Source organism: Hypomesus nipponensis, chromosome 17 (assembly GCF_054491055.1).
Source record: "Hypomesus nipponensis isolate SF chromosome 17, ASM5449105v1, whole genome shotgun sequence".
NCBI lineage: Eukaryota > Metazoa > Chordata > Actinopteri > Osmeriformes > Osmeridae > Hypomesus > Hypomesus nipponensis.
Window position 1 is genome coordinate 9,697,787 of NC_140377.1, and position 16,809 is coordinate 9,714,595.

General features: G+C 43.2%; 2 protein-coding genes across 2 annotated transcripts; one reads left to right on the plus strand and one right to left on the minus strand.

Annotated features, from left to right (window-relative positions):
- Positions 1-942: 942 nt before the first annotated feature.
- yipf2 (Yip1 domain family, member 2) lies at positions 943-4,715 on the minus strand. The gene is made up of 9 exons (XM_084677319.1): positions 4,564-4,715; positions 4,043-4,108; positions 3,674-3,819; positions 3,441-3,521; positions 3,257-3,344; positions 3,027-3,143; positions 2,078-2,244; positions 1,754-1,936; positions 943-1,652 (listed from the first exon to the last, which is right to left on the minus strand). Exons 2-9 carry the CDS (start codon positions 4,071-4,073, stop codon positions 1,560-1,562), a joined length of 906 nt encoding a protein of 301 aa, XP_084533445.1. The 5' UTR covers positions 4,074-4,108; positions 4,564-4,715; the 3' UTR covers positions 943-1,559.
- Positions 4,716-5,076: 361 nt separating this feature from the next.
- timm29 (translocase of inner mitochondrial membrane 29) lies at positions 5,077-7,174 on the plus strand. Its single transcript, XM_084677321.1, has 2 exons — positions 5,077-5,223; positions 5,654-7,174. The coding sequence occupies exons 1-2, from the start codon at positions 5,121-5,123 to the stop codon at positions 6,349-6,351; spliced, it is 801 nt and encodes a 266-aa protein (XP_084533447.1). The 5' UTR covers positions 5,077-5,120; the 3' UTR covers positions 6,352-7,174.
- Positions 7,175-16,809: the final 9,635 nt, after the last annotated feature.

Consider the following 16,809-nt stretch of genomic DNA (forward strand, 5'->3'; position numbering starts at 1 on the left):
TAGTAGCTAGCCTAGCATTCGCATAAACTTGTCAACAACTTATGCTCCATGTCCTCAAATAGTGGCATTGTTTTGATGGAAAGTGTATGAGAAAGACCTTGTTTCTCGTGCTGTTTGTCCCTTGTTCATTGTCTTTTTGTCAGCAATAACACCTTTCTCTCTGCCAGACCCTGTGACTCTTCTGAGACAGATTCTAGAATATAACCATGATTGTTTCTGATAGAGGTATAATGACTGAGAAAACCAAGGCTCCTGGTTGTCTTGGACCAAAGCATATGGTGTCACATTGATTAGTCATGGGAGTAGCCCCCGCCATTAGACTTTCTAGTTGAGTAGCAAACAGTGCCATAATTTTGCACTTGGTGTGGTTGCAAGTGTGAATGTGCACCATTCCCTCATGAATTCACACACCTCTAAAACAAACACAACAGCACAAACAACCTTAGTCTGGTGTTTCTCTTTCACAAACATTGTACCTGTGTAAGCGCTGGGCCATAAATCTCAGGGATCATTGCCGAGACTACTGGAGAAACTAAAATCCCTGACCATAACAACAAACCACTCATTTGAAGATTTTGGGATGGATCCCATTCTTAAATACTATGGACCAGTCCTAAATAGACTACAATATTTGAACCTCCTGATGAAGGCGTTTTGAATTATTTTTAATTTTTTTATTTTTTACATTGGAAGTATTATGTAGGATGTACACATGTGTAGATGAATTTTTCCAAATTAACCATATATACCCATTTTGCACTCAGATTTGAGGTTATATGGTTCACAAGCACCTCAGACAGGATTAGATAATCACTCAGATATTAAAGTGGTAGGTGAGGTGGATCCCAAATTGTGGTTACGTAGTTGAATCTTGTTGATGGAACAAAAGCCATTGTCCTACAGCAGCATATCTTGTTCTACAGACCAGGACGCACAACTTCACACTGAGGAGGAATGTTTATTCCCACAAACAAAACGAAAAAGGGAAGAAAAAGGCAACAAAGAATAAATAAATAATTATACTGACAAACTTTTTCCTCTTAATTTACAAGTCACCCACATAAAAGGAAAATCAAACTAAACGGGTAAGTAAATAACCGATTCGGGTCTCAGGAGTGGTTTGGGAGCCAGAACAACCCCGTACAGTCACAGTTACATCAGTTAAACATTCATTTAGCATTTCCCCTTCATCATAATGGTCTGAAATAGCTTCCTCGATCCAGTTGCTCAAGAGACAAAGATGTGTACACGTGAGCAAACATGGAGAATTATATGCCTATAAATGCGTCTCTGTAGATTAAGAGGATGTCATTTTTTACCAAACAGAGTATAACTAGAAATAATAATTTATTGCAGCAAACAAGTGCTGAGTAACATACTGGAATAATCTGCATAAATTAGACAATCATCAATTTACCCCAATGTATAAAGTTTCCCCATAATTTATATACTGTATTTCACTGACCAACTGGTCAGTTGGCGTCAGATGTAATTAAGTACATAGCCTTGCGGTTTATTTATTCATTTCATCCCTCCATCTTTTCCCCAGTTCCACTTGGTCAGTGGCTGGTGCTGGTAATTGGTGCTGTGCTGTTAGGGAACAGCGTAGGAGCAGTTAGGATTGTGTGAACCTCCGTTTGGAAAAAGTACATCTGGGGGGTAAAAAGAAACAATTGTTTAAAGACAAAAGGCATTCAAGTCCACTTGTGTAACACAAGTTTCTGAGTTTGCATAGCGTGTATTTATCTCTTACTTTGCAGCCAATAGCCAGTAAGGCATGTAGAACAACTATGGTGGCCACAGTGGAAAACGCTGTCGCCTTGGTGTCGTCCCGGACAACAGGCCAGAAAGTGAGGACCAGCACTGAGCCAGAGATCACCATGGCAACCAGGATCAACAGCCAGCGAAGCCAATCATATGGTATGATCCATAACACCTGAAACAAGAGAATGGTTTGTTTATTGAACAGTTCTTAACGCCCACAGAGCAACACAAGCGAAGGTGCATTTAAGTGAATATTAAGACAATAATAACATCCAGGAAGTGTGTACGATCAAAAGGCATCCTAGCAACACACCGAGGTAGGGATGTATATGAAGAGAGAGTATCCGTAGACACACACGGTCTCTAGAAAAGAGTATCCACCAATCTGCCTCTCTGTTCCCTGCCGCCAGGTTAGGAACCCCCATACACCCAGCGGAACCAGCCAAGCATACAAGAAGATCACGACAGCAGCTATCGTCACTGTGGGGGAGACAAGTGCACAATAACACAAACTGCACTGGAGCAGACCAAACGTGCTCAAGAAACCTTAACCCGCCACCCAAAATACTATCAAGTAGAACTAAACTCTTCAAAAAAAGTTTGGAAACGTGTTTTCGGCCGATTATTCCTCCTCTTCAGTAATACCAATTGGTATTGTATTTTGGTATTCACTCTCGTTTTGAGCTTCAAGCGGGATCAGCTTGGGCGTGCTGTACGTGCCAGAGTGACCAACGCAAACATGTTGGCTGGCTTGCGACAAATCCTGGTTGAGGAATGGGAAGCCATCCCACAGCAGTGTGTGACCAGGCTGGTGACCAGCATGAGGAGGAGGTGCCAAGCTGCGTATGGATCATCCACACGCTACTGAGGTCCCTGACAGTGTAAAATGAACAAAGTGTAAAAATGGCCAATATGTGATGTCTTTACCTTATTACTGTGGGAGAGTGCAATTATCCAATCCACCAAGCAACTCAAAACGAGAGTGAATACCAACAGAAGAATATTGCAGGGGATTTTGGAACATTTTTGGGGGCCACTAGCCACACGGTTAGCTGTGTTGCTCATTCCACGAATGCACGATCCTTACCTCGTTGTAAAGGTCACTAATCAGGCTTTCCAATTATATAAAATACAATACAAATTGGTATTATTGAAGGGGAGGAATAATCGACCGAAATAACGTTTCCAACTTTTTTTTGAGGGGTTTATTTGAGGTGTGAAGTGGTTGATGTCCCTCCCTCCTGTCCATGGTGGTGTCTTACCTCTGTGGAACTGGGGTCTGTAATGATACTGGGGGTCTCCCATCTTGCTGAGGAAGGTGGACAGGTTCCCACTGATGGCTACTGAGAACACCAGAGTCACACAGATCCAGAAGGGACCTGCTCACACCACGAGAGGGCAGAGCATTCTTTATCCTTGGGTTGAAGTGGGCGAACCTGAACCTTGTTTTGATGTCGTCTAGGACGTTATGACAGTGATGGTATTTCCTTACCGTATAGATCTGGATTTGTCCGGAGATGGTGTTTAATGAAGTTCCTCCCTGGAATTGGCATAACTGACCCCTTGACTCGGTCTAACACCTGCATTATATGACAACAGGTCAAGGAATGGTAGAAATTCACAGCAATGGAGGATATTATTAGCCCTTCTGTATGTCTTTAATGCATATTCTGTACCTGCATTGTGTCCACATTGAAGAATGACTGATAGTACTCAAAAGTCCAGAAGCCACTGGTCTCTTTTGATCCTCCTAGGAGCTATAGCATATTTAATATTTGAATGAACAGGGCTGTTTTAAAGCAAGTTATCACTTGTTTAAGAAAACAAGTGACAACTTAAAAGCTTCAACTGCTTGAGGATGTGATTCATAAGAAAAACGTTTTAGAGACATAGCCTAATATTTGCTGACCTCTGAACTTTCTTCTTGGCCTCCCTCATCATCTGACAGGTCCAGTTTGATATCTCCTCCGGATGGGGCTTTGCTGGGACCATCTGACACACTAAGGGTGGAGGCCCCTGGGTCCGCAGACAACAGGTCTGCAGCCTCATCAAACTCTGTCACCAAATTTGAGGGTCAACAGCAGAGATTAGACAAAATTAGGAAGGGATGGAGATAAAACAGAAGGAACAGGCACATAATAACAGTGAAATAAATGGGCTAGTAAACATTAGATCACACTTCAGGAAACTTAGTTCAAAGAGGCGAGTAGTAAGGGTAGAGGCCCCAAATTAAAGCAGGGTGCAGGATGTGAAAAGGGAGGACAGATTTAACACTCACCTTGGAATTTCAGATCATCTGGAGTTGCCATGGCAGCTCTGGAAACTTGACAACCTCATGCACAGCCTGTCAAATAAGTGAAATGTGTTATCCTACCTATGTGGTACAGGTAAGGAACTACAAGACAGTCAGGAACGTGATTATCAAGGCAAAAAGCCAAACATATGGCAGCAGTTCAGCGAGCTAAAAATCTCACAAACATGTCCATGCGTGTTGCAAGTTCCTACAACAATAGAGAACACCAGAACATATTTATTTACAATTTGTATGCTTTATTTTCTGTTGAATTCGACCTAACTAGTATTGAATGTGGTATTTTACTCAGTGCTCATTGCAGTCTCCTGTCACACAGGCCAACGTGTTTTTTGGCCAGAGGCTTAACCGGCTGTCTTGACTGATGATGCAGTTCCCTGTCTCTGCTAGCCTTCAAGGTTTAAGCCAGCTAGGTATCACAACTGCACAGTGTGATGACTCTCTAACTAGTTAGACAGACATATTCAAGCCTGAGTATATTAACTTACCGGTGAATCACAGGATACACAGCACTTGTCGAGATAAGTCAGTTTACGGCCAAATATACAAAAATTATGAGTCCATTTCAGCAAGAACGCACTCGTGTTACACGTCACCTATGTACAACGGTTGTTTTGTGTAGCAAAACTCGGATAATGATCACGTGATCGTTGATTACCCCGGAAGAAATATTTTCGGTGACACATGCTCGGATGACTTGAACATGGTAACACATAATTATTATTATAATACAGTGACACAAAGTCGTGTAATTATTTATGAAATGTAACAAATATTTGTATAAATAGATTTTTTTATATATATATATATATATATATATGCTGTTACTACCAATTTGGTTACTAGCAACACCATTTCCGTTTTTGTGAATTTGCTTTCAAAATAAAAGCAAAGTATATAAAGTGACTAAACGTGGTGCCCATAACCACCCGGGTATGGGTAGTGATTCACCTGGATCGACTTTTATTTTGAAGATATTGGAAAAATCTACCCGGATTTCTTTGACAGTCTTTATTGAGGCTGCTATTGCATCTACTCAACGAACATGGCCGCCTCGTGGGTGGTTAGAAGATTGTGCTCTACTGTAGCAGAAGTAGCAGCGCCAGCCAAAACCACCAGATGGGAAAGGTTAAAAAGCAGTAAAGCGGGTGAGATATCTTTTCTTTTGGTTGTGTATATATTGCGTTTGTTCCCCGGTCGCACGATAGCCAGCCTAGTGTCTTATCCACCTTTATAAAATGCCAGCCAGCTAGCAATGCCATTGACAAAGTCATTTCCAGATGACGTTACGTTATAGATCTGTTGACTTCTCATTAGATGTGTCAATCTAATGTTAGTCAGGAGGAGATGTATGTCCGCTTCCCTATTTTCTGCAACTCTTTGACAGCTATGGACATGTGACCAAGTGATCCAAAGTCAAAGAGGTTGTGTGACCCGTCCAAGGATGGTTTGGAGTTATTCATTTGTTTACAGTACTGCTGTGTTCAGGTTACAATGTTCCTCTTTAGAAGTAAATGGTGAGTAGGGGTCATACAAGCAATACATATTATACAGTATAATATTCTCTTTGTCTCTCAGCTATGTGGTGCCGTGGCCTCTTGACTGACTACAAGGAGGCCTGTCGCGAGGCAGTGGTTGGTGCTTGGGAGAGACCAGTCAAAGCTTCTGTATACATGGGCCTCATCGGAGGTACCTGTGCCTGCATCTATACCAACCCTGACGACACTTCCTTCAAGACCAGCCTCTTGGACCGGTCCAATCAGCTGGGCCTCCTGTCTCCATGGATACGAAGCGGCACCTCTGACGGCCATGTCCAGAATCTGGTGAAGCTTTGTAACGAGGGTCGTGTGCGCCACCTTAGCCTAGGTGTCGCTTCGCTTACCTACTGTGCTGATTACGACCCAGACTCAAGCCTCTATGAGGCCCAGTGTTCCAACCTCTCTGTTCCCTGGAGAGAGCTGCCTCAGCGGATACTGGATGTGGGCTTTGCTGGGTATTGGTGGATCCTGGACACTAAGATGAAGGACTACGACGTGAACGAAGAGGAGTTCAAGCATCTCCCTGTTTCCATGGCCTCCACAGCGCCCCCAAGTGTGCAAGAAGTGGAAAGGAATGAGAGTCTGCACAAGGAATCATGGCTGCCTCTAAAAATAGAGGAGGAAGAAGAAAAGGACAAAATGTCTCCAGCAACAGAAAATGAGGATGTAAAAGAAGAGAGTCTGGGAGAGGTAGAGCAGACTCCATCAGAAACACAGCAGACTCAAGCTCAGGCCTGAGTGTTATGAACTCTGAATATTGTTGGTAGATATTGGTGGTTACATAGTCAAGATGATGATAGGTGGACAATGGCATGTTAGAAAGATAATTATTTATGGACATGTTTATCTGAATGTTGAAGGTTTGCAAAAAGTGGTTGGTGAGAAATGTATGAAAGGAAATGTTTGACTGATATTCAAATTCCGTGCACTTCTGTTTACAAATGGTAAAGATAAATAATTTGAACTTGGTGTATATTCTGTTGAACTTAACAACATTGGAAAATCTGTAGTGATTTATCATGAATAAGGATATTGTGTAGCCAAATGTATTTGTGGTGGACAAATTAAAACAATCTTATATTTAAAGTGATACAGAATTATAATTGAGGATGTTATTTGACCTGAAAACGAGGTGATGTCTTGGTTCCTCAAAATTCCCCGGAATGACTTCAACTAGATTCCAGCATTTCTACAGGAATCCCTGTGCGTAGACTCTGTCTACTGTGATGATAGTGTCAATTTTGTGGCGACCAGGCAGTGTCTATGCCCTCCATTCCTCATTGACTGTTGTGACAGCCATGAGAGGATCAATGCTTTTTTTTGTCTGATTTCTCCAGTTGTGTGTGTGTGTGTGTGTGCGTGTGTGTTAGGTAAGTTAATCAGTCCTTATCCCTGTCCTTTCTTTAGGGATTAGAGATGCAGTGTTGGCCTTCTGGCAGAGAGAATGAGCATCTTTTCAACCTAATGAGTGAGGTTAATTATTCTGCTAATCACATTGCATTTGACTGCCCCCCACCCTGTGTCATTGAAGAAATCCTCTTAAAATTAATCTTTCTTTGCCGCTTTCTCCTCCATCTATTTCTGTAAGTCAATGGCTCCCTCCCGTCTCCATCTTTCTCTTAACCTCTGGCTCCCTTGTAAAAAAAAAAAAAAAACTTGATCTCAGTCAGTCTACTTTACCCTCATCTCTGTCTCTCCACATTCATGTAATTTATTGATTCTGTGGTTCTCTGGACACCGAGGCTGCAGTGGCGTCCGTTTCTGCTTATCTCGTGCGCAGGACAGGACCATTCATCCTGATCCATTCATCCAGGGTGGAGCCCGGGAAGAGACCAAACTGTAGATGCAGTGGAGGTCTACAAAAGAAGACAGGTCAAACAGGACATCAATGTGTGCACAATGATTCAAAACATACACTGTGCTAAATCTCACACACACACAACAATGTTAGACATCCTGCTGTATGAAGTGCCTTAGAGTAGCCATGGCTCCCGGATTGTGGGAAAAGGGATTCCTTTCTCCTTACACATCAATAGAAGGAGGATGGGGCCATAAGAAGGTGTAATTCTGCATGTAAGGTTCAATTCAAGTAAGTAGCAGAATCCTGAAGAATGGCAGAAGAAAGCTTTCTCCCTACTAAGTCAGGTGCTTTCCGTTTGCCTGGTGCAACTCGTAACTTACACGCCCTTTATGGAAGGAAAGGCGAACCTGAAACTGACCTTAATGAGGTCAAAGGTGAATCAATGATGTCACAAAGGTGCATTTACAAATCACTGGTGAGGACTATCAACTGTCGCCAGGACGAGATATCGGGTTAATGGCAGCCCCATCACTGAGGGACTACTGTGCAAAGTCTTTCAAATAGGCCTCACCCTAAACTGTCTACTAGGCAAGCCATCTATTATTGATTCACTGTTATTGATTGATTGATTTTATCCAGTATGTGCACACAGTTGTATCATGAACAGTACATTTAGTATCGGAGTATACTAGTATGCTATACTAATATGAAAATAGAATTGTGAAGAGTGGTGATACATGATGTTATATGTATGAAATACTGCTGTATGTATTGCACCTACTTTTGTTTGTATCAGTATTTCTGGGATTTCTTTGTCAGTCAAAGTCGGCAGTTAAGCCTCAGGCATATATTTTCTTTCATCCCTAGAACCACTTGATTTAATGCACTCTTTTTGCCATTATAGGTTTGGCTGTTGCACATTGTCTCATTATCAAGAATAATGTCAGAATGGACGTGAGTGCACATGTCCGAAAGTACACACATACACAGTTTGTGATTATTTTCTCTAATGAGACAAAAGACAGGACTAACACTTCATAGTTTAAAAATCTAAATGTCAGTACACTTAACATGCAACAAATATACATAGTTATTTCAGCATCTAATCCAGCATCTAATATAACTATAAACATATATCCCCCTCTATTCAACACTTATTACCCTCTCACAATTATTTTCCCTTTCTGTCTCTCCACAATCTCACATTTTTTGTCTATGGCCTCCATCGACCCTCAATCCTTACCCATCCCCCTCTCCTTACTTCCCGCCCTCCCTCCTTTCCACCCTCCATTGAGCGCAGACGGTCATTCTATCTGTCGAGAGGTCAGTGTGGTCATTGTCAGGTGGTGGACTCGGTCAGACAAACAGACCACTGCTGCTCCCCTCTCAGATAAAGAGGGTTGGGATGAGAACTATGGTGTCACACATAGCCCTATAGCCCTATTTTTCGCTCACTCTTTTCCTTTAACTTTCCAGTCCCGGCAACAACAAAGATCTGTCCAATCTTTCTTTCACCTCATTCTAGGTAATTGCCAGGCCTGGCTCCTGAAAACAGTGGGAGAGAGTAGCTTTGCGGAGGGGTGAGAGGAAAGTGGGGGAGGGTGCATGTCTGGCCACCATGTTGACCTCATTGACCACGGCAGTACTAGCCCTGCACACACACACACATAGACACACACACAAACACCCAGGAGGTTAGACACACACACATACTAGCTAATCAATATGTAACTAAGGAAGGCTGGAGGATGAGGTTGAGAGAGTGGCGGAGCAAGGAACACTATTGAAAAAAGTGTGGATTATCAGTATGCAAGATATTATTTGGCTTTTCGATTTAAAGACTGTTTGATCTCGGTGAGCACAGATTTTCAATTTGGCACGTACGAGCAGCGGTTTTTCAAAGTAAAGGCACCACAAAGCATATTAAATGCATTCGTAATAGCATTTCAATCCATCCTCGTTGTTCCTTTGTTTGAATTGAGAAACCAAGAGGATATATTCTTGGTCTCAATTTCTATCTTTTGTTTCTCTATGTGACGAGCGAATTGGATAGTGGCACAAAGTAAATACTAAAAAGATGACCACATGGGGCACATTATGCTGATGAAGGAAAGGGTTAACCTCCTAGGTGAAGGGAGTGTGAGAAGTGTTTCTGTGTTTGTTTATGGGAATGTATAGAGAAGGGAAGACAGCAGAACCACAGCCGTTGAGGCAGGCAAGTGTATAAATATAAATGTCTGTCTGTGCAAACATTTTAGAAAGTGGGATAAGACAAGAGAGGCAGACAGAGAGAGAGAGAGAGAGAGAGAGAGAGAGCATGCATGCATGCACACCAGAGGGTGGGAGCTAGAGGGTGGAGGAGGGGTAGTAAAGGGGAAAGAGGGAGAGAGGGGGAGGAGGGACAAGCCGAGCGTGCACAATTTTCATTCAAACTGACACAGGCTGTGTGTCCTGGTTTGCACTCCCTCTTCTCTCTCTCTCTGTTTCTCTCTCCTTCCTTCTTTCTCTCTTTCTCACACAGGCACGGAAACACCAGACAGCCTGCAGTTAAGTTTACAGCAGTGGGAAGAAGACATCGGAGATGTGGAGAGAGAGAGAGAGAGAGAGAGAGAGAGAGAGAGAGAGAGAGAGAGAGAGAGAGAGAGAGAGAGAGAGAGAGAGAGGGAGAGGGAGAGAGAGAGACTGGTAGACGAAGGACGGGAAGGAAGAAAACACAAAACAGGGAGAGGCACAGGGGAGGGTGGGATTTGAGGGAGGCGGATGGGTGAAAGATGAGAATAGAGACAGAGAGCGAGGGAAGACTTTTCAATAGAGGATGGAAGGGGGAGAAAAAAGGGTGGGATAGAAAGAGATAGAGGAATGCAGGACAAGGGAGGGAGAGAGGGAGCACGTACAGAAAGGGCAGAGAGGAGTGAAACGAAGTGTTTGCATCAGGGGCTGGACACGAGGACGGAGGGGGTAAGTGACGTTTTTAACTCAAATTAATCTTAAATCTTTTTCTGAAAGCATCCTTCTTGGTACTGTACTTGGTGTAGATGTATGTTTTGTCAGGACTAGGGTACATAAATGGGATTTGACATGTGAGTGCACAGTCTTTCTATGGGAGAGGCTCTTACCGGCAGACATAAATATGTGACAATGTGTCATGGGCTGTTTGTGGATGCAGACATAAATGCATGATGCAATGCTGGGGGGAAGGTCTACTGTGGACTCATACAATGGCAATGTTTTATTTATATATAAATACATCGACAGACATATAGATGGGTAGATCCATGTCAGGATCCTTATTTTACAATGAGTTCTATTGAGGTCATTTGCAGATTTTAATTTGTATTGAATAACCCATGATTGTGCCCTGTCATGTGATAGTGGTAGGGATTATTGTTTGGTATGTGTGAGAGAACATTGATTGTATTTGTGTGAATGTGTGTACCCAAAGTAATTGTAGTACATGCTGATGTTGCCTACCACATACCATAGGATTGTGTGTGTCTGTGTGAGTGTGTGTTGCAGACCCAATAGAAGTGAATGACAATTGGATTAAAGTATTGATCCAGTCTGGGGCAGGTAGACATAGACTCAGTCACCCAGACATGGGGGGATGGGCCATTACCATTCCCATTACCTCTGACATCTTCATCAATAACTCACACAAAGACACATGCACACATACTTACAAATAAACAAACACATTCAACCTAACACCCATGGACAGACTTGGAATTCACCGGAAAACGTCAAGGCACTCGTGCAAGCGTCCATATTCATGGCAGCACACTGTGCACACATCCCAGAAGATTAAAATACCACTCACTCGCTTTCTCACTTCAGAGGTAAACGAACAAACACGTGGCTAACTTGACAACCAACCCATCGCTTACATGTAAAAGCGCTAAGAAGCATGCACAACAGCAGTTCACAGTCACGGGAGTGCCTCCCTTGAACTCATTCACCCGAGGGTCATGGGTTCAAGTCCCAGGTGGGGGAAAGAGGGAGGGAGGACAAGGAAGGTGGTGGAGGAGGGGGGAGTCAGGCAGGCAGGCGGCAGGCCTGTCCTTCCTCTGTCAACCCCCTCCCCCACTTTTCCGCACCTCACGCTCCAGCCAGCACAACATCAGTACTAAGACCATCATCAAGGGTAACTTGTCTTCTCACTTGCTTAAAAAGCAAAAGACACACACACACCGATTATATGTCCCTAAACGAACAACTCAACACATTCAGATAGGGCCAAATACTACAAACCTTACCATGGTTAGGTGTGTGTGTGTGTGTGTAGGTCAGTGGTGCTAAATGTTTATTTTGGTTGCCGTTACCAGAGTTGTGCTAACAACAGGGTGTTAAGAGTCCCTCCACTCCATCACCGTCAGTGTGGACGCAATTAGCATGCTCACTCTGTCAAAAAATCTGTATGTGTGCTTCTCAGTGCTTGTGTGTGACTGTGTCTATTTGTGCATGTCAGTCTGCATGTCTATCTTTGTCTGCATACGACCATTCATTGTGTAAAAGCACACGTACCTAAACATAGAAATGTTCTGTTCATCGGTGAAAATATATGTGAATATGCATATCCATGTTTTGGAGTGTCTGTATGGGAATGCCTATGGATAAATATAAATATGTACGTGTGTATATCAGTGTCTGTTTGTTTCTAGTGACTGTCCATGTGCTTCTGTTACGTGAGCAGTCCTGGCCACAGCCCCGCTGCAGGGGGAGAGAGAGAGAGAGAGAACACACAGAGAAACGGACGGACAGCCAAACCAGACAGCCACAAGCACTCCATCACTAACACACACACACACATATATACATGTATAATAACACACAGACACACATATTTACCTACACAGTCGCAGAGACGCTCACACGCACACACAAGCGCACACACAGACAGCCTCTCTTTCATAGGAAACGAGACCCGGTGGCCTCTGACCTTTACCATTCAGCCTGTCTGGAAATGCAGAGTCTGGAATCGATCAACAACCCCCTCCGCCCGACCCACCCACCCAGACAGCCTCTCTTCATCCCTCCCTCCTTCTCTCCTTCCTTCCCTCCCTCCCTCCTTCCCCCTCTCTTTCTCTTTCTCTCAACCCCGCGACCCTCCCTCAGCATTCCCGCTCACCCTTGACACCCATTCTCCCCTCCCCCACAATCAGAGAATGGAGCTTACGGTCTGAGGCTATGCTATGGCTAACTCAAACACAGAGGCAAAGCAGCCCTCAAACCCTTTACCCCGGTTTAACCACATTCTGAACACAAGCCAGCTCCCTGAGGTAAGACATAGTTAGTCTGTCAGTATGAAAGTAAGATAGATTTGAAAAGGATTCCAAATTAGTAGCTTTATTGCTCACATAATAATTCCAAACAGTTATTAATGCATTTGTAAATTAATAGAGATGCTATGTAGTAGCTTGTTGATTCAAAATATACAGTATAAAAGGTGTACAGTGTATGTGTACAGCTGTTAGTAATCATTATTCCTTCTTTATTTGTATTAATATTATTTGAAAGCCGTTGGCCAAGATATTTCATCATTGCCTAGCCCAGTCCAATTGCAGCTTATAATGTGTATATTAATACAACACAGCAGTACTAAAATAGTAATTCACTGTGAATGTGAATTTTTCACTTTTGCCAATTTTGAACATCACACAGTCTCAGCCTTTCGAGTCCCAGTGAACATTCAACGCTGTCGGTGAGTTTGTGACTCAGAGAAACCATCGAGTGTTGAGTGTACCCTGCTGCTTGAGTTCACATCCTTGCACACGTGCAGGCACATCATCAGCATAGACCTTTGGCATATCCACAATGAGACATGCACATGGCCATCGTGGATATGCCTACAGTCCTTCCCAAGATGTCCACCAAAAAGGACCTCCGCTGTGCTATGATGCTACTGAACAAGGTGTGCACACGCCCTGACAGAGAGGGGTCCCGGTTCACATTCATCGCTGTCGGTGGGTTTGGATGGCTCTGACTCGCCGGAAGATGAATGACAACCGTGTCCAGGTGTGACCCTTTTTTCCTCTGATACTACATCTGTCATGTCAGCTGTGACAGAAGAAGAAGAAGGATTTCCAATGCTGGAAATGTTCCTGTCTAACTCAAGACCGTTCTGTCAAACACTGATACTTTGTCAAAGGTGTACAAAAAGGTCGATCAATAAAAACTTTATTAAGTAGCCAAGACCTGGAAATTGTCATGTCATATTTCATGAAATATGATGATGTTTTTGAAAAAGAGTTTAATTCAAATATTTCAAAGCTGCTTGTCAATATGATGAGGAGGAGTTTATGTGCTCATTTAGGTCAAGATTTATCCCTAAAATGTTTGTATGTATGTAAATGTGGTCAAAAAAACATGTGCCAGAAAGAGAGAGAGGGACAGACAGAGAATTAATTCAAAGTATTAAAGAGAGAAATATATAGTGTGAAGAGCAGGAAGACAAATAAGTATTTATAGAAATTCAGAAGGAAGCGAGTGAATAACAAACCAAAAGGGAGAAGAAGGATATTTGAGTTGGCAGGTGGCACAGAGCACTGTGTTCCACCCTCAAGGTGTATGAGTGTGCAGCCTCCAGAGTCCATAACATAACAAGGTCAAACAGGAGGCATTTGTTGTGACAGACACCTCTGACAACCAGGGAAAAACCAGGCTACCAAGAGCCTCTTCTACCGACCACAAGCAAAATACTGACAATGGCCCACTCGGCAGAATTCCATATATGAAAGTGAGGTGCTTCCTTTTTGACTGTGTATATGAGAACACACTACTGAGCAGAACAGATTAACTCATTTCAACCACATCAACTTGGTACAACTGATGATACATACCAGGTTTTAATTTTAATATTTAAATATATAAAACATGCTCAGTATCTACTTTGTGGGTATATGCACTACATAAAGGAAGCATGCAGTTTATGGTATTGAGATTCAGGCTTTGCCTACTATAGTCACAATCACAAAATTATTCCTATTCTTACTTCATACATGTTTCACTAAATCCAGTGTTGAAAACAAAAAACATCCGATTCCCACTTCATTAGGACCCATAATGGCGGCCACTGGTCATTACAACAATACCATTCTCCTACAGCGTGAGAGATAGAGAGCCGCATCGTTAAGGAAATAGCCTGGGGTCATAAGGGGTTATGGCGGTTCCTGGGTGAGACAAACTGCTAACGCTGTCTGGTCTATGACCTATGACCTGTTTGACCTTTCAACTATATTGGTTATCTGCCTCCATCTCTAGCCCAAGCAGCCACCAGGGCCCAGGAGCAATTAGGGAGAGCGGTGGTGATCACGCCACCACATGATTGGATCTTGACAGTCAGAGATGGAGTGATATTTTGAAGGAGAAGAGAGAGCAAAGGAGAGCAAAGAAACATGTGAAGTGGGGGGTGGAAGAAATCAGGAAGGGAGGCAACAATGGAGAAGAGAGAGAGAGAGAGAGAGAGAGAGAGAGAGAGAGAGAGAGAGAGAGAGAGAAATGAAAGAGACAGAGAGAGAGAGAGAGAGAGAGAGAGAGAGAGAGAGAGGGTACTGACTTGGAGGTCAAAATCATTATCTTTATAACGTCTGTCTCTCTCTCACTTTCATTCTCTCTGTCTGTTTCTTCCTCTCCTTCTTCCTCTGTCCATATATTTTCATCAATTTTGTCCCAGTGACAGAAAATGGGGTGGACAATTGAATTATGCTGAAGTCCTCCAAACCAAGCACGCTTTATCATTTTCACTCCTACTGGTCTTCTACCTACACCCTCGGTCATTTCTTTTTTATTTAGCTTTCTCTGGCTAAGAATCGTATTTTTGTATTATCTTCACTTCTTTCTTTCTTTCACTCTCTCTCTCTCGCTCTCTCGCTCTGTGTCTTTTACTTTCCAAATGCTCTTCTCCTGCTCTTCACACCCCCTCCCCCCCACACACCTTGTTAGGCCTTACCCTTGTAATCCTCATTTCACACCTGTGTCTATCTTTGCTACGTTCCTGTCTCTGTTTTTCACCCTCCTGCCCACCTCTTGCTCATTTGCCATGCTCTGTGTCGCTTCTCTTTCTCCCTCCTCTGTCACTCTTCTCCCCTTTCCCCTTCCCCCTCCCTGTCCCTCCTGCTCTCCTTCAGTTTTATGATGTTTCGAGGGAAGGTCCACCCTAGTATCCCAGACCCTGGAGGTGGACCAAGAAGTCATTGTCATGGTCAATGGCAGCAGCTTCGTCCGACTCAATACTGTCGGATTCTCTTTACTTCTTCTCCAAACAGTATGGTGGTTTGTATGATGGGCATATGCTGGGAACTGCAGTAGAAAAAGTAACCTCTGCACTTGAGCAGGGAAACACATTTTGTACAGTTTTCTGTTTCTATATTTTCATACCCTGTCACACCAACCTCGTTGTCTCAAGTTCTTTTATCAAGCCCTTTAGTCAATACTCAAAGTAGCACCACCCATAAAAGCTGCCACCATGCTCTAAATCTGCCACACCAGCCACATACCCAGCTCTGGAAGGCCTTTGATGGCCTGGGTCTCTGCCAGTGGCGTGAACCACACTGAACACCCAGTAAATGGCTTGCTCTTGATTGGAGTCATAACCCCTGAGAATTGAGACCACAAATCCCATACCGCCTCTGTACAACTGTTTCCCATACAGAAACACACAACAATAAGAGAAGTGAAATGTTTTAATCAACACCATCTTCGTCACGCTCTGTGCAAAGCTAAATAAACAAATATAAATGTCACAGAATAACAAATATTTACATATTTTTAAGAGAAAAAACAGCATTCAAAATATTTATATTTGAGGGAAGCGAGTAAATATACTAATATATTAATAAATGTGTAAATTTGCAGAACAGGAAGCTGACAAATTTGCTGGTGGAATTACAAAGGGTGGTTTAAATACATCAATATTATCTCACGTAGTACAATTTGACCTGGTGTTATTGCTTACTCTCCTCCTCTCCTCCTCCCGTCTTATTGTGTCAGTGTGAAACTTAATAAACATGTTGTTGTTATTTTGTGTGTGTGTGTGTGCGTGTGTGCGTGTGTGTGTGTGTGTGTGTGCACGCTAGGTTTGGAGGACAGAGAGAGCAGACAAGCCATAGACACACACAGAGAGAGAGAGAGAGAGAGAGAGAGAGAGAGAGAGAGAGAGAGAGAGAGAGAGAGAGAGAGACAGAGAGAGAGACAGAGAGAGAGACAGAGACAGAGACAGAGACAGAGAGAGCAGGAGAAAGGGAGCTGGAAGGCTATTATCCCAGTCTGCTCCGATGATGAACAGTGTATTGGTCATCCCTAGTCTGCACACGCACATGGGACCTGCATCACAGAGCAGCAGTACAGTTGAGCCAGGCCACAGCAGCCATTTCAGAAGCTCCTGGTCGTAACTCACCTCC